Here is a 23,966-nt window from a genome sequence, read left to right as displayed (position 1 = left end):
AAGAACATACTTTGGAGGGTTGGTAATTGAAATGACTAGTGAAATAATTCTCATTTGCTCGCTTTCTGTCGTTTATTCCCTACATCTTCTTCTTATGCCATCACCTAGGTTTCTACAAATAGAGATGACCATTTAAACACACCAGAATTCCCTACTGTGATGTCACGAGACAGGCTTGTAAGGTTTTGTAGGGTATAATTAAGTTCCCAGGGATGTGATTTGATCCTTGGTGTATCAAACTCTAAGGAGTAAGTTGCAATTGAAGGGAGTTCTACTGAATTATGTCCTCCATTTCATAAAGGCAACGTGTTGATCTCAATCCAAGGTGAAGAGAAAATCCAAGGTAGAAGGACAGGAAGTTAAACCCAACAAATACCACTTAATGCCTACTCTAGTCAAGGTGCTATGAATATAAAATATATTTCCTTCCCCGGGGGAACATAAAGGTTACAGGGAAAAGTAGACATGAAATCAGAAATGGGAAGGGCATTGACATTTACCAAGTGTGTGTTCTGCCCCAGGTATGGTATGCCTTCCAACTGAACTCTCGAATCAGTAACAGGAGTTCCTATTCCATTCCCGTTACTGAGTGGGTAAAATAGGCCTCAGAAAGCTTTCTGGAACAGGGACTTGACTCCACTGTCTGTTGTCCTTCCGTAGAAAGCGGGGTGCACGCAGAAGGTAAGGGGAGCATGAAGTGAACGCTTTAATGCTCACTGAGAGTGACTGAGGGGTTCACATAACATAGAAGACGTGAGGGAGTCTGAGCTGGGCCACAGAGAACATGAAATTTCAGAGTCCTGGGGATGAACCAACTCTACTCATCAGTTTATCTGTTTTAATTTTTTACTTGTATTTATTAGTGATCTATTTGTTTTCTTTGTATGTGTATAGGCACACATGTGAAACAACACACATGCAGAAGTCAGAGGACAGTTCTTGAGAGTCAGTTCTCTCCTTCAGCTATGTGGACCCAGGGATGGAACTCGGGTCGTCAGGCGTGGCAGCCAGCACCTTTATCTCACCAGCCCCCACCCATCAGTTGAAACACAGCCAAAGTCTGCTCATGGCCCTGCTCTTGTAAGATAGAAACCAAATTCTTTTCAACACAGTTTTAATAACCTTTACATTAAAAATCTGTTTTGTCATGTGATCTTTTCTGTGCCTTGGCCAATTTTTTTGGTTTCTTCTCTATGTTTATAACAAAAATCCCACCCAATCCAGGACTCTAAACAATGCATTTTCTCTATAAATCAATTACTATAAGCTATTTACCAAAAGTTTCACTGAATTTAAAATGTTCTTTATGCCCTACACTCCCTCTTCTCTAATTACAGATGTCATCATGCTGTCATTTAGCTAGGCGAACCTTACGCAACTTCGGGGAACTTCAAAATAAGAAACACACAAAAACAGTATTTCCAGGTACTACTTTCAGAGCCAAGGAAGAAAGTGAGAAAATCCAGTAATGCCCCATCGTCAAGAGAGTGCTTTAACTGAAGGTCAGTGTTTGCATAATGTGGGGATTTTAGCTTGAGTGTTCATTATCAGGACTCATCTCTCCCATTTATCAATACTAACGTGCTCTGGGTCCCTTAGGATGGCCATGACTGATTTATCAATACTGACGTGCCCTGGGCTCCTTCAGACAGCCCATGACTGCACTCTTCTAACTAGATTGTACCTACAAACAGTCGTCATGGAGATGTCATATAAAATTTACAACATGGCGTTGGTTGGATTTCTGTTATGCTTCCTGCACCCTCCCCCACTGCCCATGTGTATACTTAGGGTGCTATATACTCAAAGCAGTGCTTTTGCTTTGTTGATAAAGCGAAGGAGCCGGGGATAAAGATGAACCTGGTGAAGCTCAGCTGTGTGATAAAAGACTACTGACTTGGTTTGAGGAATGTTCTTTTAGGTGTTCTTTCTTTTGGCCATCAAAGGGGACCTCTAAGATCATCTACAGTAGCAGGATACTGTAGTTTCATTGTATTGATTATTTCCTAAAAAAAATGAAATTAAAAAAAAAGAAATGAAATTTTTTCTAGTGGAAATAATTTGGGAAAGGAAGAACAATTAAATCGAAAAGATAATAATATTCCTTACATTTACAAGTTCAAATTTTTTTTTTCTTTTTTTTCAAGTTCAAATTTTTAAGGGGAAATTTAATCTGAGACAAGAATCGCAAAATAATTTCTCGGTCTTTCAATTCACCCTGTTTCTTATTTTATCTCATTACAAACCAAATTCAATCCCCTCCCAAAAAAAAAAAAGACTCAGCAAATCAATTGGAAATAAAAACAAATGTACCAAAAAAAAAAAAAAAAAAAAAAAAAAAAAGAAGCCAGGCAGTGGTGGCGCATGCCTTTAATCCCAGCACTCGGGAGGCAGAGGCAGGCGGATCTCTGTGAGTTCGAGACCAGCCTGGTCTACAAGAGCTAGCTCCAGGACAGGCTCTAAAGCTGCAGAGAAACCCTGTCTCGAAAAACCACAAAAAAAAAAAAAAAAAACCCAAATGTAGGCTTTTGCCAAAACTGTGGAGACTGGATATTAAAGTGATCTCTGAGCTGAGAAACAAATCCAATTTTGTCCTATTTGACTACCTTATCGTCTATCAAAGGGCATACAAGATAAGCGTAAAAAGATGCAGACAGTATCCCTATACCAACACCCGGAGTACAAGCAGGCGTTATGAACACTCCCACGGCATGCTCTTCATCACCTTGTCTCAGCTCAGAAATGATAATAATAGCAATCCATCAAACAAAACAGCAGAGGCCATGCTTGTTCATCTCCCATTAAAATAACTGAAGATTTGTCTCATAAGAAGAAAGAAGCATGAAATAGGCAACGGGAAGATGCCCAGTCTGACTCAGCACTCCCTCCCTCCCAAAATACATCTATTCTCCTTTTCCCTGACAATACATATTTAAATAAATCTGAGCCAACGTGCTGTAGAAACTACATAGTCAATCAGTTTGTAAAAAATTATGTATATTCATGGAGAAATTTGAGGAGGAGGATGAGAAGAAATTGGCTGAGACAGCAAGAAAAGGAGGTGCCAGGACTCTGGCAAGTCCTGCTTCCCTCGGCCCTGCCTGCCTGCTGTCGTCCTAGGATTGGTTGATTCAAACCAGGACCTCAGCGGCCTACCGGTCCCATGAGAAGATGCCCAGTAGTGCCACCCAAGCAAGGGCGACTCGGTAGCTATCTTTTTTTCTTATTTAATGTTGTATATATTTGTACAAAATTCTAGGTACTACTGTAGCATAAAGAGAACCCCCATATTTCTCTCAGGAGGAAGGGGGAGCATCAGAAGCTTTCCTGAAGTAGTAAGGATCAGATGGTAAGAGAGGACAAATGCAAGCCTTTGTCTATTAGCCTCCAAACAAGCTCAAAAAACAAAAATGACAGGTCACATTTTCAGAAAGAAGTGTGTGCCCTCAGAGAACTGAATGTTTTAAGTGAATTCCCTCTGTATAAAAGAAATACGCGATAGTTGCATGCACTTGTGTAAATGTTATAGCACTCTTCGTGGGGCGAGGAAAAAACTTGGAAGAGTAATTGAAGGGTCTGGAGAAGGGACCAGAACTCACACCAGACAGCTCACATCTACCTGTAACTCTAGTTCCGGGCATCCAGTGCCCCCTTCTGGCCTCTGTGGGTACTGCACTTGGAGGGCACATACCCCTCACATACACAGACATACACATAATTAAAAGTAAAATACAATCTTTTTTAAAAGAGAGAAACTTAAGGTGGATGAAGGAAGCCAAGTAAGAAAGGTTATAAACTGAAAGACTCTAGCAGGCCCGGGCTTGGCAACACGGCGCTGGCAGACCCTGCCGTTCCGCCTGCCCTCTCCATCAGGGTCTATTCCCTTTTGGGGGCACTTTCTTATGCCAGACTCCTTCCGAAGCTGACTAGCAAACTCCAGCCATCAAAATCCCCCTTTATTTCACCTAATTAACATGCCCAATCAAACTATCCCACCGTACCCTAGCCCATTCTAACACAGACATCCCTTTTCCTCTTCTTAAAAATTAAAACACCTTCAAGGTCACTTGTTGCTGTTTTTCTGCCTGAGTCAGAAAGCAGCCACTTGTACTTTTCATCTCCACTTAAAGGACCTCTGTGAAAACAGGTGTTTGGTGTGGTTTGGGTCTCCTCTGGGGTCTCGGTGGGAGCCCCCGATGTGTGTGGGTTTCTTTAATAACTCTTTACTAAATACACATGAAGAGGAACTTAGGGATCAGACTACAGGTAGGGAGAGAGAAGAGAGAAGAAATGTGAAGTTGATAAAAATCTTTAGAAAGGACTGAGATGTACCTCATTGATAAAGTACCTGCCTAGCCGTGCAGAGCCCTGGGTTCAGTCCCCAGCACCATGGAAGCCATGTGTGCCACATGCTTGCAATCCCAGCACTCAGCAGATGGAAACAAGATCAGGAATTTAAGGGCATCTTCAGTTACAGCTTGAGGCTCGCCTGGCAATCATTAGACCCCATTTCCCCTCTTCCCAGAAAAAAAAAATGGAGACTTTCATCCCACACAAAATTAAAGCCATTTAAAATGTATTTTTACAAAATAGAAACACTCCCTTCCATTGTAACAAACTTTTATAAACTTTTTTCATACCTGTAAACATCATTGCTAAGCCAGAAAAGAGGGGAAGGGTAGTGTTAAGAAGGAAGAGGGGTAAAGAGAGCTCATACACATATAAACAACTTCCATTTCTAGTCCAACAGAATGTGGACTATGCAGAGAAGTGCAATCCACAAGTGAATACGGAGGCAGAGGTGAGGCTGAGTATATACTCCCAGCAAGTCCTCAGAAAATCTGAGGAAAACATTACCTTTGATAGGACTTGGAATCATGATACAAATCAGCTACACCCAAATCTTAAGGACAGAGAGATACCAGTAGGAAAAATGGCTTTGACCACAAACAGATTATAACTGGAAAATGGTGAGGAAGGAAAGGAATGGAATCAAGAAAGCCATGGCCACCTGGGGGTTCCCACGGGGTGATCAAGACAGAGTCGTGACACAGTAACTTCATTTCCTTTGTAACTAGGGTTACTAGACTGACCAACCCATGATGCCACAGGCAATATATCTTGGCTGCAAAAATGTCTTTAAGAACGTGGCTAAGAGGCCTCTCAGAAAGTAGATAAACCAGAAGCCGCTTCTGTGTGACTGGATGGAGGAGAAGACTCTGAGAAAGGACACATTATAATCCAAAGGTAAGGAGGAATCTGTTTTGAAACTTCATAACAGGTGGAGCAGATGAAAAACCATGGAAAAAAGGCAAGCATCGAACAGGTCGGACAGAGGCCCAAGAAAGCAAAAGCCTGACCCAAAAGGGTATTCAGAATTATTTCCCCACTTTCTATTTCGTTGCTGTTTGTGGCATGTTAGCGGGATTTAACGACTGCAAGTGTGTGCATGTGTCCCGTGCAGCTGGTGCACTTGTGACGTAGCGATCTGTTTTCTCCTCTCTGAGTGCTGTTGGGGACTGAGCCCTCAAGAGTAGGTGGCCTGAAAAGGCTGCCAAATAAAACAGGAAGAGATGCCCAAACTAGAAGATATGCAAACCATAACACAGCAACAGGTAATATGAAAAATCAAGGCAATGTGACTCCTCCGAGAGGTACCTCCTCAACTACTGAGCTCGAAGACACTGAAACAGGAAAACTACAGGGTGGAATTTTCAAACCTTGGACCATTGAGATGACTCAGCGGGCTTAGCGCTTGCTGTGCGAACTAAATGACTTGAGTTCAATAGCCAGGACCCACATAAGGGACAGAATTGTCTTCTGATCTCCATGCAAGCACTGTGCACCTATATCCATGCACACCCAGAGAGAGAGAGAGAGAGAGAGAGAGAGAGAGAGAGAGAGAGAGAGAGGGAGGGAGGGAGGGAGGGAGGGAGGGAGGGAGGGAGGGAGGTTTGGTGCTTGTTGAGAAGGGTTTCTATAGGAGGAATGAGGAGTCAGCAGACATGGAAGATGGAGGAGAAAGACTCCAAGGATAAGAAGCAGCAAATGACTACAGAGAGACATCTGGACGCAGCAGGGCAGCTGCACAGAGGGACTCAAAGAGGCTGTGGCCGTGCTCATGAGCTGTGCAAGCTCAAGCCAGACCAGATCCCAGCACAAAGAGGAGAGGAGGACACAAAGTCCCATCCCTAGCAGAGGAGCTACTGGGGAGGGAAACCATAGCATCCGGCAAGTCAGCCGTGTGCCAGTGGGAGGATGCACATCCAAGAATATGAGCAGTATATTTGGACTTGATAGGTACTTAAAAATGTTTTTAAGAGATTGTTGAGGGGAAGTGATCCTGAGCTCCCATCCCTAACCAGCTGACAGCTGCGTGCAAAGGAAAGACTGGTTTTCCCCAGTGGAGTCTCACTGGGTATACGAAGCATTCTTAAGGTCGAGCCCCTTAAGAATGGTGCAACAGTAGATGGCCAATACAGAACGAACTCAATGGTGTTCTTTATTTAGACTGTTTGTCTCATATTGCTTAATTTGGGTATTTTTTATACCTCACTGATCTTTTGATTGTATATTATGCTTTCTAATTTTGTGGCTATGTGTATGTTTATGTCTGTGTTTGTCTCTCTGTGTCTGTGTGTGTCTCTCTGTGTCTATGCCTGTGTATGTGTGTGTTTCTTGTCCTTTTTTTGTTACCTTTTGTTGTTTTATTCTTTTTCTTTAATTCTTAGCTTGGAGGTTGTTTTTTGTTTTTATTTTTTTAAGAAGGCATGGAGCTAGATGGGTGGGGAGATGGGGAGGATCTGGGAGGAGGTGGGAGAGGGGAAGCTGTAATTAAAATATATTGTATGGAAAATATTACTTTTGATTAAATCTTTTTAAATTAAAAAAAAAATAAAAGCCGATACAGTGAGGATATGGTTCTAACAAAGAGCATTTGCCCTGTGGATGTGCAGCCATAAGTTTGACCACATAGGACCACAAAAATAAAGCAGTAGTAGCTACTTACCAATGAGGGTAAAACTCCGAACATCTCAAGCTTCAAGTTAAGGCTTCTCTTCCTCAGCCTATTTACACTACTTATACATTAATGATATTATCTCCGTCATTCTGTGCTGCCACTTGTTTCATTAATATGGGGTTTGGGGAGATGGCTTAGTAGGTAAAACATTTGTTCTGCAAGTGTGAGGACTGGAGTTCACGTCCTCAGCAGCACAGAAAATCCAAGTGGCTGTGGAGGCCTGTGTATAACCCCAGAGCTCAGGAGTTGGAGATAAGTGAGCCCCAGAGAGGCTAGCTAGCCAGACCAGCCAAATCATGAGCCCTGGGTCTAGGTAGAGACCCCGCTTCAGCAAATAAAGCAGAGAGCAATCAAGTAAGACACCTAATATCAGTATCTGTCCTCCACACTCACTCAATGTTTATAAGTCTAGAATTTCCATGACTTTAGGACTGCTAAGTTCTAGTGTCATCCCTGAGGGTGTACAAGGAGGTAGTTTTCACAACCCTGTCTGGTCAGCTCCTGATAAAGTGGGGCAGGAAGCACCAGGATTGATGCTTGCTTCAGAGCGGGAATTAAAAATGAAAGCAATGCCAAAGCAAATTAAGTCATCTTCTACTTACAGATGACACATGCTGCAAGAGACACATGACATCAATCATGTCCGCAAGGATAAGGAGTCTTGTAACTGCTGCCAACAAGGCGCGGGCGGCTTGAACCACAGCCTCCCTTTTCGGGAGGTAACAGGGGTCATCTGTAAATCTCTCGGCTGACGCCTTCAGAGCATTGCCTGAAAAACACAACCCCAAGTAAGTTATCATTTGCGTGTCCACAACAGCTACTTCAGCATTAATCAGCCAACCTAACGCAAAGAATATCCCATGAATAACCAGAATATTAAAATAAACTGTCATATGGTACTCCGAGCAGCACATCTTAAAACAACACAGCTTCCAATGGGCACTTGTTTATGACGAGCGCTCTGGGGTCCAGAGAGGCATCATGCCATCTTCTCCTGGAGAAACTCGTTCTCGGCTGACAAGCAACATCAAGTAAAAATGGCTGCCTGCTTCTACAGTTGCCCCAACTCCATTGCTGGGAAGTGGTTCACGACTAAGTCTTCGCTCACTCACAAAAGGTCCTTGTTTGTAAAAGTGAAGGGAGGCTTTCCTGAGTCGTGGTCGTTTGCTAACTCAGTAAAGGATAGAGGATAGAGGTAACCTTTAATACGGTGGCATCAGACTGAGAGTGTCACTCACTAGGAAGCGTGCTCACCTAACACATGTGAAGCCCTGGAGTCAATCCCCATCCCCAGCACCCACACACCAGACACACCAGGGCACACTTATAATCACCCCACTCTAGAGGTAGTGATCCAAAATACGAGGTCATTCTCGGGCTACGCAAAATATGATAGCCTCTCTCTGATAATAGCTTACCATAGGCAGACTTACTCTACACAATGTAAAGTCTAGACTTCAGTCATGAAAATAATATTACAAATACATCATTGTCAGAGGAACAACATCCCTTTTATTTTCAAGGTCTTCTTATTTAAAATATTTGCTTTTAGAGCTACCAATATAGAAGAGCCTGCAGTGAAAAGGGAAAGGCTGCTTTCTCCATCCCCATCCCTGGTAACCAAACTCACAGAGAATGACCACATCCGCTGTTCAAGTTTCATAACATAAACTTATTTCATCATTAAAGTAATATGTGTCTATTTCTTTGATATAACACAGTAGAGCTGGTGAGATGGCTCAGTAAGTAAAGGGTTTGGGCCACTAAAGCAGTCGATCCAAGTTCATGCCCCAGGATCTGCATGAGGAAGAGGAGAACTGACTCCCCAAAGTTATTTGACCTCCACACACATGTCTTGGCACATGCGCGCACTAAATCAGCTAGTTAATTAATTAATTAACTAATTAAGAAGTAAATACAATAAATCTTCTTAAATAATAATAATTTGGAATACTAAAGAATATAAAGTAAAAATGTTTAGTTCTCCATACTGATCCCTTAAAAACACTAGCTATTCTGTTTTTATATACTTAAATAGAAATTTCTCACTGAAGTTCTATTTCATATGTCTGTATACACATGTTTATTTATAAATGCATCTGCATGCTTTATATATGCATACTTTGCAAATATATTCATACACGTCCACATTTAAAACAAATATGCAGAGATTTCATATCACATAAAAACATAATCATTATACATACTATAAATGGGAAAGGCGATGAATGCTGAGCTGCTTCTCAAGGAGAATCATCTCATAGAAACTCTCTACGGTTTGTTCACTGTGCTTTCTGTACCCCGTGGGACGGCAGATGATCAAGAGCCACAGCAATGAGTGGTGCAGGAATGTAAGTCAGACTGGTTCCCCATGTCTGTTCACATGCCTTCTCTATGCTCTACTTTGATTGGTTGTGAATGGAAAAATAAAAACAGCAGAAGTTTGCCCCTAACAAAATATTTGGTTGTGGTTTTTTTTCAGAAATTAATAAGCTACCTTAGAATTCATATAGAAATTTTAAAAGACTAATAATAACCAAAACAAGAAAGAATGTTGTTCTTATTTTGAAACTTACTATAAAACTATTAAAAAATAGAATTGACATTCCCAAAAGCAATTCTTAGGCAGGTAGTGGTGGCACACACCTTTAATCATAGCACTTGGGAGGAAGAAGCAGGTGGATCTCTGTGAGTTCAAGGCCAGCCTGGTCTACAGAGCTAGTTCTAGGACAGTCATGGCTACACAGTGAAACCCTGTCTTGAAAAAAACAACTGAAAAAACAGCAACCCTTAAGATTTCTGGTAAACTGGTTTTCAACAAAGATTCCAAGAAAAGTCATCAAGAAAGTGGTCATGTTTTGTGTGTGTTTGTTTTATTTTGCAATAAATGACTCTGGGATAATTAGATAGTCACATGATAAAAAAAAAAACATGATTCTCTGTCTCACATTATATGCAAAAGTCAACTCAGAGTGGGTCATAGAATCCCATGCAAAACCTCATGACCTCAGGCTCTGCAGTAACGTCTTAAATGTCACACCAAAAGCACATGCAATAAAATGACAAACTAGGCCATCAAAACCTAATATTTCTGAACTTCATTTTCAAGATGTATTTTTGATGGAGGAGGGTCATCTGTTTATGTGTTACTTCCATTGGTTAATAAAGAAACTGCCTTGGCCCTTTAATAGGACAGAAAATTAGGTAGGCGGAGTAGACAGAACAGAATTGTGGGAGAAAGAAAGCAGAGTCAGGCAGACGCCTCAGGCAGTCGCCATAGCTCTCCTCTCTAAGATGGATGTAGGCTAGAATCTTTCTGGGTAAGCCACCACCTCGTGGTGCTACACAGATTAATAGAAATGGGTTAATCAAGATGTGAGAGTTAGCCAGTAAGAGGCTAGATATAATGGGCCAGGCAGTGTTTAAATGAATACAATTTGTGTGTTGTTATTTCGGGTGTAAAGTTAGCTGTGTGGGAACTGGGTGGTGGGATGCAGCCCACTGCCCCCTTCTACATATTTTTACTATTTTTAATCATGTGTTTACATACACACTTGTGTGTGTGCATGCGTGCGTGCGCATGCACATGTGTGCACTCATATGAATACGTTTGTGAGTACAGCTGCCTGAAGAGGCCCAGGTGTTAGGTTCCCTGGAGCTGGAGTTACAGGTGGTTGTGAGCTGCCCCAAGGGGAAGCTGAAAAAAAAAGCGTGGATCCTCTGCAAGCACGGAACATGCTCCTGACCACGGAGTCATCTCTTCAATCATAAATTCTGGACTCTAAATGAGGGCATCGAGAAAGTGAATGGGGGACTGGGGAGATGGCTCAGCAGTTAAGAGAGTGTGCTGTGCTTAGAGAGGCCCCAGCTGGAACTGTCCCAGAATCTACATGGTGGCTCACAACAGTCTCTCATTCCATTTCCAGGAGGTCCGACACCCTCTTCTGCCTCACTTTTTTGACCTTCAAAGGAGCCGGGCACACACATGAAGCAGGTTAAACACTCATAAAACAAAAATAATTAAACCTTTAATTTAAAAAAGAAAATGAAAAGACAACCTATAAAATGAGGGAGGACACTTTGAAATGGTGTGTCTGAGAAGAGGCTGTAGCCCTCCCATCAGGGAGAGGAGCAGCACTCAGGCGTTGCTGTTTGCTAAGAGACTGAAGAGATGAGAAAAGAATTCTAAGTAGAAACAACAGCAATTATGCTGGCATCTGCAGAATCTTTGACTCCTGGTCATCATCACTACCTTCTGCTGAAAAAATATGAATTCTCCCAAAATAAGCAGCTTTGCCTGCAGCCAAACACTGAGATGACAGAATATGACTCTGACTCAGACAGGCTGAACTCGAAGCACAGTGCCCTCATCGCCATAATATGTCTTTTCTAGATATGGAATCCAACTGATGGACCTAAAATCAAAATATGTCACATTTCATGCTTCCACCTGCAATTCTGATGGCATATGGTTGTAAACAAAGGTAAGTTTGCCAAGAATCTGACACACATATCAAGACTGCTAACAAAGCTTCCAAGTTCATCCTCTCAGGTGATACTCAAAGTAGGAAAATAAATTCAATGACCCTGACTTTTCAGAAAGTCTGTAGAAAACTTCTGGTAATTTGCAAGCCTCCATTAACTCACTCCCTGTTATGGTGAAGGCCAGAAGTCAGTGTCTACCAAATAAGTGTTACTCAGTAGATATTATAACTGAATTAAATGAGAAAAACTCTAGTTTAAAGCGTGTAACTTAATGATAAAAAGATAAACCAACTTTTATTTATTTTATTATTTTTATCTGTATGAGTGTTTTACTTGCATGTATGTATGTGCATTGTATTCAAGCTTGGTGCTCATGAAGACAGAGAGGGAATCATACTCCCTGGCACTAGAGTTACACACAACTGTGAGCAGCTTTGTGGTTGTTGGGACTTGAACCCAGGTCCTCTGCAAGAGCAGCAACTGTTCTTAACTGTTGAGCTTACTCTCCAACTCTAATCTGACCTTTAAATAAGCAAAGACACTAAATAGACATTTTAAAGAAGAAATATGTAGTGTGAAGCGGTGGGGCTGCGTCCCGCCACCCGGCTGCCGGCTAGCTTTACACCCGAAATAATTACACGGAAACTGTATTCTTTTAAAACACTGCCTGGCCCATAGTTTCAGCCTCTTATTGGTTAATTCTCACATCTTCCTTTAACCCATATTTAGTAATTTGGGTAGCACCACGAGTTGTGGCTTACCAGGAGAGATCTTAACCTGCGTCCATCTCGGAGAGGAGCAGCATGGAGACTCACCACGCGACTGCCTGAAGCGTCTCTCCCTAACTCTACTTCCTTGTTCCCACAATTCTGTTCTGTCTACTCCACCTACCTAATTTTCTGTTCTTAAAGGGCCAAGGCAGTTTTCTTTATTAATTAACCAATGAAAGAAACATAGACAGATAACTCTCCTCCATCATTTCCCCTTTTTCTGTTTAAACAAAAAAGAAAGGCTTCAACTTTAACATAGCAAAATTACATATAACAAAACAGTTATCAAGCAAGTATTACAGTTACAATATTTAAATCTATTTTATCTTTTATCATAACTAAGGAAAGCTATAACTATCTATTTATTCTTCAACTCCATCAAAGACTCCAGAAGGATATAATGCTACCTAAGTAAACAAGAAATAAGTAACTTATAAAACTCTAGAAATGACAGAGACAACTCGCTGCCTGGACAGTCACCCAAAGTTCCTCTGTACCGTTGAGGCATCCATCTTCAGCCTTCAGGCCCATAGTGTCCAGCAGACTTTTTCATGAAGCAGGAAATTCCAAAGACAGTTCAGTCACTTTCTGCTGTGTCCTGCAGAACGTCTCGCAGACTCTTTCATGAATCAGGAACCCCGAAAGACCATCTCACCTTTAGGCAAGTTCATCAGTCCTCTTTCTGTGGGTTCCTTGTGTCCAGTTTATGCAACAGTCCAGGCAAGAGCATTTTCTTGCCCAAATGGCTAACAAACTCCATAAGTAGCCTCTTCGATGCCCATCTTCCTCTCGAAGTAGATTGGTGCTGCCGGGAGCAGACGTGTCTCATTGTCATGAAAAACCCTAAATTATTAAAACATTAAATGCCATATTCTGCAGTCTTTGAAAGATATGAAGAATGTCTATCTAACTGAAATATATCTCTACATATCTAGAAAATCTAATAACATGACTACAAGCTTAACTATTATCAATGATTATCCATTAACAACCTATATTTCCTAATTATACATTACAGTTTTTAAAATGAACTACAATCACAATAGCTTAATCAAGATCAGAAATACATATACATATAACAAAATTGACCTTAAAATCTATACCAATGCAAATTCATATCTATATCATCTCCCCCTTTAAATGTAAAAGAACATTTATAAGCAATATTTGGGAAAATGGGCGCAGTTTTTTCTCTCCAAACTGCTTCCTGCTGAATGGGGGCGCTGTTATTTAGGTCTTTTATGGTATAACCTGTGTGCTAGGTTCCTCTCAGTTGGCAGTTGAGTGAAGTAATTTTTTGAAGATGTTCACAGCAACCTTTCAGGAGGGCGTGGTCTATCATACCATATTGGGATAGAAGCAATCCACAGAGTCTCGTCCTCTGTGAAAACAAAAGAAGAAACTCTTTTCCAAAGCATCATGTTCTTAGATCCAAATCCTGAAGTCATACCGTTAAGATGTCCATTCTGGTCTAGCCTGGCAGCCCATATAATGAAATGTCTCTCTGTACTTAGCTCCTTTACAGTCAAAAAAATCAAAGAAAACACAACAAAATACATAATCCAGACTCTCTGTGAATTTTCCATTTTTACGTGGCTTATTTTTACTCTATCACTTTACTTCTTTTAATCTATAACTATCTGTACTCTGTCTCTTTAAAGACTTTAACCTTTTTTTTTTAAGGCATTAACTTTATTTTTTATATTTTTTTCTTCTCTCAAGCCTACGTACATTTATATGTCTGAATCTGTCCTATTGTGAATCTGTAATTTTTTAATATCCAGGAGCACTCTTAAAAGGTTAACCACTTTTTAAAATCTTAAGTTGCGCCAGGGGTAATATGGTACTGCCTGTTTACAGCCAAGTCTAAACCTTAACTGCGCTGTTATTATGGTAATTCCGATAGTTCCTGCCTGAGGTCAGCACAGTTCAGCATGGCGGAGCAGAGCCAGATCCGCTCTTGTCTCAGTCATTTGGTGCCCCTGAGCCGCACACAGTTCCAGGCACACAGCAGTCGACATTGGAGCCGCACTCAGCAGTTTAATTCTGAGACTGAGCGTGCAGCACAGAAACTCTTTTAATCCAAGTCACAGCCGAATCTGAGGCGCAGAGCACCGCGCAGTTTGAAAACACCTCTCTCTCTATGGCGGCAGGAATCCGCAAATGCTGTCCCGCTCGCCTAAGCCTGATTCCGCCATCTGCCCAGGTGCAGGAAGGGAGCAGTGAGCCATTGGCATGGTCTCAGAGTACTTTTTTTCCCAAGCGGGCAAGGTTTTTAAGTGGATTTAGTGACCACGTTGGAGCGCCAATCTGTAGTGTGAAGCGGTGGGGCTGCGTCCCGCCACCCGGCTGCCGGCTAGCTTTACACCCGAAATAATTACACGGAAACTGTATTCTTTTAAAACACTGCCTGGCCCATAGTTTCAGCCTCTTATTGGTTAATTCTCACATCTTCCTTTAACCCATATTTAGTAATTTGGGTAGCACCACGAGTTGTGGCTTACCAGGAGAGATCTTAACCTGCGTCCATCTCGGAGAGGAGCAGCATGGAGACTCACCAAGCGACTGCCTGAAGCGTCTCTCCCTAACTCTACTTCCTTGTTCCCACAATTCTGTTCTGTCTACTCCACCTACCTAATTTTCTGTTCTTAAAGGGCCAAGGCAGTTTTCTTTATTAATTAACCAATGAAAGAAACATAGACAGATAACTCTCCTAAAATCAAAATATGTCACATTTCATGCTTCCACCTGCAATTCTGATGGCATATGGTTGTAAACAAAGGTAAGTTTGCCAAGAATCTGACACACATATCAAGACTGCTAACAAAGCTTCCAAGTTCATCCTCTCAGGTGATACTCAAAGTAGGAAAATAAATTCAATGACCCTGACTTTTCAGAAAGTCTGTAGAAAACTTCTGGTAATTTGCAAGCCTCCATTAACTCACTCCCTGTTATGGTGAAGGCCAGAAGTCAGTGTCTACCAAATAAGTGTTACTCAGTAGATATTATAACTGAATTAAATGAGAAAAACTCTAGTTTAAAGCGTGTAACTTAATGATAAAAAGATAAACCAACTTTTATTTATTTTATTATTTTTATCTGTATGAGTGTTTTACTTGCATGTATGTATGTGCATTGTATTCAAGCTTGGTGCTCATGAAGACAGAGAGGGAATCATACTCCCTGGCACTAGAGTTACACACAACTGTGAGCAGCTTTGTGGTTGTTGGGACTTGAACCCAGGTCCTCTGCAAGAGCAGCAACTGTTCTTAACTGTTGAGCTTACTCTCCAACTCTAATCTGACCTTTAAATAAGCAAAGACACTAAATAGACATTTTAAAGAAGAAATACAAATGGCTAATAAGCACATAAATAGATTTTCTAGTGTTAGTTAATACAATCTAAATTATTAAAGCATAATTACATCTATATTAAGGTTTTAGTAAGGTCTTTCATCAAGACTGTTTGATTGGTACACGTTTAGTAGTAGTCAGTATCAAGACATTGAAGACCAAAGAGCACAGCAAGAGAAACAAGAGTGGCTGCGTATCTGTGCTACTGGAAGTGATCACTGGAGTAACTGTTACACACAGGAACAGCTCCTAGGAGGAAACAGTAGAAAGGCAGTGTGCATGTTGTTACTAGTTTCTTCCCATGGTTAGGGATTGGGGAAACTCAAGATTATTGAAAGGTTGACTGAAGGCTGCTGGTGGAGGTCTCTGCTGCAACAGAACCCATGAGCGGGCGCTGGAGAGACGACTCAGTGTTTGGGAGTGTGCTGCTCTTCCTGAGGACTCCTTAATTTCCCAGCACCCACATTAGGTGACTCACAGTGCCGACCCCAGCTCCAGGGAATCCTCTTCTGGCCTCCACTGGCAACTTCAGTCACATAAACGTATCCTCACAAATGCATGGACATAAATTTTTAAATGTCAATAAATCTTTTAAAAAAAATAGTGGGGCTGGAGAGATGACTCAGTGGTTAAGAGCACTGGCTTCTTTTCCAGAGGACCTGAGTTCAAGTCCCAGCACCCACATGGTCAATCATAACTACCTATAATGGGATTTGGAGCCCTCTTCTGCTATGCAGGCCTACATGCAGATAGAACACTCAAATACACAAAATACATAAATAAATAAACCTCAAAGTTAAAAAAATATAGTAATGAATGAGCATGCAGAGTGGCATACAGGGAGATCCCTGGATACCCTGCAAAGAATACTATTAGCTAAACTAAAAAATTTGAGCAGTTGAAACTAATTAAACCATCTCTAATAATTAACCCATTATAATCCCAAAATGGATTATTATTTTGTTCTCCCTTCAAAGCATAATAGTGAAGAACTAATTCAACCTCCAGCTCGCCTAGCCAGTTCACCAACTTTATAGAAAGTCCCTAGAAACTCGCACCATGTTTTTCTGTGTCAAAATCATCAAGCAAATACGAAGATTATAGAAACAGTACAATGAAAACAAATGAAACGTTCTGCTCCCCACAGAAAAGTCTTAGATACGCATAGAGTTCTTAAAAGTCAAAGGTAGTCTCCATATCACATTAACATTCTATCCTTTTCGTGTGAAGATTTATTATGTCAAAAATCAAAGCTATTCCCATGAGACTTCTAGAACAATTCCTTAACTGTGGAGCTGCGACAGGACCTCCTTTCTCAATTTATTATGAAACTTGTTATCGGTCACATCATTTCAGAGATTCGACTGTTCCTAGCCAGTAGCCTATCAATAGTGACCTTCATTCTCAAATGCCTCTCTCCCGGCATGGCTGAAACTGGTATTTACTGAACTGGGTAAATGGCAAACCTAAGAAAAAAAAAGGACAGGTCAAAAATCTTGGTCAAAAAAAGCAGGCAACAGAATTTTTCATTGGTAGTAAAGGGAATTAGAGCCCCCAGATCCTTCTTTGGGGTCAGCACTACAGACTGAGAGCCTTAGGTAAGGAGAATGGATGTTCAAATACATTTAAGTCTCCTCAAAAGTCTCTAGTGTTGAAAAGAAAAGCACAATAGAAGAACATACAAGACTCCACCCTAGCCGTCCAAAGACTCGTGTTATTGCAGACCCTGGAAGATATGCGCATACTCGTGGCTGGCTGGAGAAACTCTTATGGGTTTTAAGTTGGTTTTGGTATGACACTTATAACCTTATAAACATTTAGAGTAATGTTTATAATTTTAATGTAAAACTCTGTCTGGGCCAGACACAGTGGCTCACAGAGAATCCCAGCACTTGGGAGGTATAACCAGGAGCCTCAGGAATGCAAGGCCAGCCTCAGCTATAGAATGAGTTTGAGACTAGTCTGAGCCTCCTGAGAAATATTTTTTAATAGTTTGTAACAAAATAATTTTCTTCCTTTGTTGTTTCCTTAGTAACTATCCCTTTTTGCTTTCAGATTCTTTACTTGTTCTGTGAACCTAAAACTCACTGACACAGAATACTGTTGCAACTTCTGATTCTATCGCTCAATCATAATTGCAAATTTGGAACTGATCTTAAAGCAGAGTGTACTTGGGTGAGATAAAAAGAAAAGGTACAAAACCCAATCAGCTGTAAAGAACATGCATTGAGTTCACCAACTCCTTTCCCTCCATGATGACCCTTCAGACACACAGATGCACCTCCTCCCAGTAATCCTTTAGAACCAAGCCCAAAGGGTGTTCCTCACATCTGTATTTTGTACTGTCTTGTGTGATCAATTTTAATCTTACGAGTTACACTAACAATTGGTCTAACTAGTATTTTGAAGTCAAATCAGCCTCTCTCTTAATGGTTCTGTTGGGATGGGTTAACAAGCTCTGGTTCTGTAGGAACGCGATGGGTAAAGAGCTAAGTCTAGACGTTTTATAGTCTTTTTAAAATATAACAACTATTTAGAGAGTCTCTAGCCCAAATGTCTCTTGTTGGTGTGTGAGAAATAGCAGTGACTTGAATGTTAAGAGACCCATTTTCTACTACTAGAGTATCTTGGGAAAGGTACTGAAACCTTGAGAAAGAAGAATGTCCTCTAGAAATTCCACTCTGCAGTCCCAGAACACACAACAGATGGGAGGATGTGCACACACCACACAACAGATGGGAGGACGTGCACACACCAAGGAGAAAAGAATTTCCCTGTCGCCTCCTACGACATGATGACCACCAACTGTAGCAAAGGTCAAACGCCCGCCCTCTTAGAGAAGCAGGCTGGAGCTCAGGTTCCAGTCAACAGCTAACTTTCAGCTTCCAGCGACTAAAATAATTGACAGTCACAGGGATTGTGAAAATATACAATCTCAAAAGTTGACAGCATCCATCCAAATATTTCCAACCGAGTCTGAGCTTTATCTAAGAGTGTGTACTGCTGTAACTCGGCTGATAAGATGATCTCTGTGGAGATAATGGGTGATTGTTGTTAAAGATTTTTAACTTTTATGATTAAACATTTTACTTGTCTAATTTTCTTCACTCTCTTTCCATGATCCCTAGTGATATGCTGGTCTTTGTTTATGTTCCCTTTATTGTACTACCTACTATGGGAGAATTTTCTGGCTGGGTCACTGTCTTTTGCTCTATACAATAATTTTAATTATAAATTTAAATAAATTCTGTACATTTAGTAAAACATAATTTAAAAATTAATTCTAAGTGAGGGAGATGATTGGATATAAGTCCTTGCATCCAAGCCTGATGATCTGAGTTCAATTCTTGGGACCCTCATGGTGGAAGAAGATGACTCCCATAGATGCCCTCTGACCAATAATAAATGCAATGAAGTGCAATAAATTTTTTAAATAGATTCTGTCTAAGAGATCTCAGTTTCATTATTAATTAATGTAGTTTTGTCCAAGACACAAACTGAGTCCTGGCCTATGAGTCAAAAAGAATCTTAATCACAAATAGTGGAATCCACCCTAGCTAAATTTAAAAGTAAAGGACCAGAAATACAAACTTTAACACCCTTGAGGCAGAAATACGAGCAAAGATAAACCTCTAACACACACCACAGTTGTGTTTTGCTGGGAACCGTACTTCTGCCATCACCTACACTCAACGCTGTGATGCAAGGAATCACACTGAAGACCTAGAAACTGCACCTGCCACTAGACGGCAAGAAGAGCCCCTCTATCCATCGCTGTCACTTACTGCCACCTTCCCAGCCTCTTGGGGCCACATTCTTAGCCACCAGTGAGTCTAGAAAATGTCTGGGCTTGTTGTTTAGCTTTACAACCTCTGTGGCATGGTGTCTTCCAAATAGTCACACTAGAAAGGAGTTGAAATTGATCAGGTGACCCAATCCACACCACCTTGTCGGACCTGTACTACTAAACCCCCCCCCCTCTCTCTCTGTGTGTGTGTGTGTGTGTCCTCTGAAACTCTTAAAATTAGGATAACAAGATCTATTCATTGTCCTAGTGTAGACTTTGGAGAAGGTGTCCACTGAAATCTCAAAGTGCTTTTGAAAAGGTGTGGCATTAGCCGGGCGGTGGTGGCGCACGCCTTTAATCCCAGCACTCGGGAGGCAGAGGCAGGCGGATCTCTGTGAGTTCGAGACCAGCCTGGTCTACAAGAGCTAGCTCCAGGACAGGCTCTAAAGCTGCAGAGAAACACTGTCTCAAAAAACAAAAAAAAAAGGAAAAGGTGTGGCATTGTATGGAGGAAAGGCAGCTCTCTATGCTTAGAAATTATTCACAGCCTGTCATTCATTGAAGAGCTTTTGATGTAACAATCATGAGAGGGAAGAGAAGGAAAGTGATTAACCACTCAGTTGTGCCTCCTCTTGTTATATTTGACATGGCCATTTGGAACAGTTAAGTGACTTCCCAGATACTTGAGATAATTCATCTATTTACCTATAGCAAATGAGTCCCATGTTTAAGAATAGCATTAGGACCAGTAAGATGGCTCAGTGGGTAAAGACACTTGCTTCCAAGCCTGACAACCTAAATTCAGTTCTCAAGACCCACATGGTAAAAAGAGAGACTCAGCTCTCATAAACTGTCCTCTGACTTCCACGTGTGGACACACACACAATGCAATTTTTACACTTTAGGATTTTTTATTTTTATTTATGTGTAGTATGTGTGTCTGCTTGTCTATGTGTGTGCCACATGAGTGTGTGTGCTCATGGAGCCAGAAGAGAGCACCCAATTCCCTGGGACTGGAGTCCCAAGTAGTTGTCAGTCACCCAAACATGGGTGCAGGAAACCAAACCTGGATCTTCTTCAAAAACAACAAATTCTCTTAACCACTGAGCCGTCTCTCCAGCTCCATGTAATTGTTAAAGAAAAGAATTAACATTAATCTAGAAATACAGAGGAGGAGAGTGTTCACTTTGTACAGACACCTGCCCAGAAATTCTATGCCTTGCAACAATTAAGCCTATAATAGTTATTAGCTGTGTGAAATCTTGGCAGCTGTCTTGATTCCTTGCTTCTCTAATGCAATCGTTTCAAGGGTAGTTCCAATGCTAAATAAGTGAGTATTTAAGTTATTTAATTCCATCTAACTCAACCTCTGACCTCAGTGAACTATTTGCAATGCCTTTTAACTGCTGACTTCATCTTGGCCATTCAACACCCTGAGTGCTCTTATTCAACAACGTATTTCTACAGACCTCACTCAGGTGAAAATATAAAACTACAAAAAAGAAATAGGCGTTATAAGATTTAACACGGAGCCAGGAGATGGAACTCTGACAGGATGGTGTTGAGAGATGAAGGCAAGAAAAGAAAGCTGCAGCCTGGAACACGGCGTGAGGAGTCTGTCTGCAGGAGCATAAGGGGCCTTGTCTGGGAACTACTGGGAGAGAGAAGACAGAGCCCAGTGACAGATCTGAAAGCCGAGGTGACTGGTTGAGTTCCTGTGTGTGGAACACTGTGCTCCCTGTTCCAGGGGAAGTTCGTCACTTTCCTCAAGTCATTTGGGGGCCCTTTTCCCACCATTATGTAGGAGGTTATCTGAGGAGAAAGGAAGGCGCTACTGAATGCCAGAGTAAAGCTCTTCATATCCTGAAAGAGAGCATCAATGCTGTCTTGTGGTAAGAAAGAGGGAGAGTGCCAAGAAGAAAAAGATGCTAAATAAGGGACGTGGTATGCCTTTAGGGGGTGGCACACATCAATCAATACCTGTGTACCATGTATCCGCAGTGCCCACAGGGACCAGAAGGGGGCACCAGATCCCCTGGAACTAGAATTACAGACGGTTCTGAGCTTTTATGTGGGAGCTGGGAATTCAACCTGGATTCTCTGAAAGAGCAGTCAGTGCCTTTAACTACTGGGCTATCTCTCCAGCCCTAAAAGTAACATAATGTTAAGAATTGAAAGAGAAAATGCATTTGACCTCACCCATGGACTCTTTTTCTCTTGATTAGCCTGAGGTTGCAACACTGAACCCTTGGTACTGAAGGCAGTTTTAATGTAGTACATTACCATGCAGCAAATAAGACACGAGAGCCATAATAGCATGAATGTCATGTGTTGCTGTTCAACTATTACTATCAACTGATGGGCAAAAGCAGATAACTTCATTGTTACTGCATATCCTCAGCAAAATGAATATAGTTAGAAGGGAATGATGGGATACAAGAGGGAAGAGAGTACGGATGGAGTGGGTTCTGTTCTTACTATAAATCAGAGTCAGGACCTTGCCTAGAAATGACAGCATATGCAACAGGGATAATTGTAAATCTAAAAGCAATGCATCATCAGAAAATAAAGTCAAGATCAGGTGGGAGATAGACATATACATATGAACAAAATTATTATGTCAGAAAAGAGTAAATATAAAAGGACCTCTGTGGTTGACCAGTCAAGGGGACGTGTTATCAGCACACAACGTTACAGAGTAACCACGAGGAGATAAAAGGTGGAAGGGCTTCCTCTGAGAGGAGGCTGGGGCACTGAAGGTTCCCCAAGTGGTGCTGGAACGAAAGACGCAGGAAGTGCAGGAGAGTCTGTCTTCCATCGCATCTCCACAGTAATGATGTGCATGCTTTACTCAGAAATATGCACAGGTTAGAACCAAGTTCAACATCTTTTGAACAATTACCAGATCTCTTCATTCTGACCACTCCCCTAGTCTGTGCTTTCTTACACTTGTGCATTTAAAGATTTTATAACATCTGCAGCTCATTTATTCCTATAACTCTAAAATTAATTTCTATTACTTTAATCTCATAACGGGAAGGGATCAGAACTTCTGCTTTTTATGAAATCAGAGGACAATAAACATTTATAGGCTGGTATAATAAATGTCCAGGGAAGAGTAGGTTGAAGAAGCAGGCAGGGAGGAAGAAACCTGACATTAGAATTTCTTCTCTAACACACGACGTTCTTTAGGCCATAATGTAATATTCCTTCTTTGTCCTTTTGTTCTTAAACGTGTTTGCCTGAGTTTTAGGAGTTCCCTGGGGCCTCTCCTTCAGCTCTAGCATATAAGACAGGAAAGGTGAGCCCGTCTGTCTCATAGCCTGATCTCAGGAGGGTGAGAAGACAGAAGCTCTGGAGTGTTGTCTTTTCCATTTTCCTGGAGCCTTATCAACCCCTTTCCCAGGAAAAGAAATGCGCTGTTTTTTCTTTCCAAAATGCACACATACAAATTGGGGGAAAGAGAAAGATCTTTATCTCTAGCTCTGAGTATTGTATTATATTATATTATTTTGGGTCTTTTCCATTTCCTGACTCCCAGAAAACTGACTGTATCTCAATTTATCACTGCCTGTGCATCACCAGCTCCCAAGCCTGAAAGCATCGTAGCTCTGAACAATAAAATTCCCCTTGGGATTCATAATACATAAAGCTCTCTCCAAAGAAATCAAAACTATTGATAGTTGTCTACTGTGTAGTTAATTCAGAAACAAGCATTAAAACAGATAAACAAAATGATGCTGCTTCTGTTAATGCCCCACACAAGCAGGCCCCTAAGTAATAGAACATAGGAAATCAATAGAGCTTGGTAATTCCTATCCATTGAGACCTTATTAACTATATTGTAGATCTCAGCCAAATTCAATACAGCACATGATCAAATTTATGAAAGAATCCAAAGGATTCAAAACTATATTTCACCTATAAATTATGCTTCTAGGTGAAGTATAGGATACCAGTGTTTGTGGCCAATGGCTATGAACTCAAGCACAGCAAAGGCTGGCTTCCTGTCTCTAAAGGAGACAGCTCTGGCTCCACACATCTGTCTACTCTCATCCGTGGTCAGGCACAGCTGGTAATTATCAGAGCAGTATTCAATAAGAAATATAATGCTAGCCATATACACAATATTAAAAATTAATGATCAGCACGTTTGCAAGTATTAGTGCTTACAAAAAACAAAGAGCCATGGTTGTGGCTTATGCCTATAAACCCAGCACTCAGAAACTGAGGAAGAAGGATTGTCCATATAAGCTCATGGACTATCTTACTATATAGCAAGATTCTGCCTCAAAATAAAAAAATAAATGGTCAAAAATTAATCATTAATGTGGCAAGCAGCAGTTAATGCAGAGATTCATAATTGGTCAAAGTATGGAGAATATGTACTTGGGGAATGCTCAGCCCTAAACGGGATACCTATATCATTCCATCCAAGGATCAAAGAATGTTCCAGAAGAAGAAGAGGTAAGAAAAAAATGTAAGAGCCAGCAGTTAGGGAAAAATGTTAAGAAACAGTGTCTTCTTGATACGGAGAGCCGTAGCATGC

The 23,966-nt window shown here is 41.2% G+C and overlaps 1 protein-coding gene across 1 annotated transcript in view; it reads right to left on the bottom strand.

The window, feature by feature from the left end:
- Positions 1–23,966, bottom strand: part of Ctnna3 (catenin alpha 3) — a 1,277,532-nt gene that overhangs the window by 1,225,342 nt on the left and 28,224 nt on the right. The window contains exon 3 of the mRNA XM_038342272.1: positions 7,624–7,790. Within this exon, the coding sequence (XP_038198200.1) occupies positions 7,624–7,790 (167 nt within the window). The remainder of the gene's footprint in view (positions 1–7,623; positions 7,791–23,966) is intronic.

Source organism: Arvicola amphibius, chromosome 9, assembly GCF_903992535.2.
Source record: "Arvicola amphibius chromosome 9, mArvAmp1.2, whole genome shotgun sequence".
Taxonomy (NCBI): Eukaryota; Metazoa; Chordata; class Mammalia; order Rodentia; family Cricetidae; genus Arvicola; species Arvicola amphibius.
This window is presented reverse-complemented; position numbering and strand designations above follow the sequence as displayed.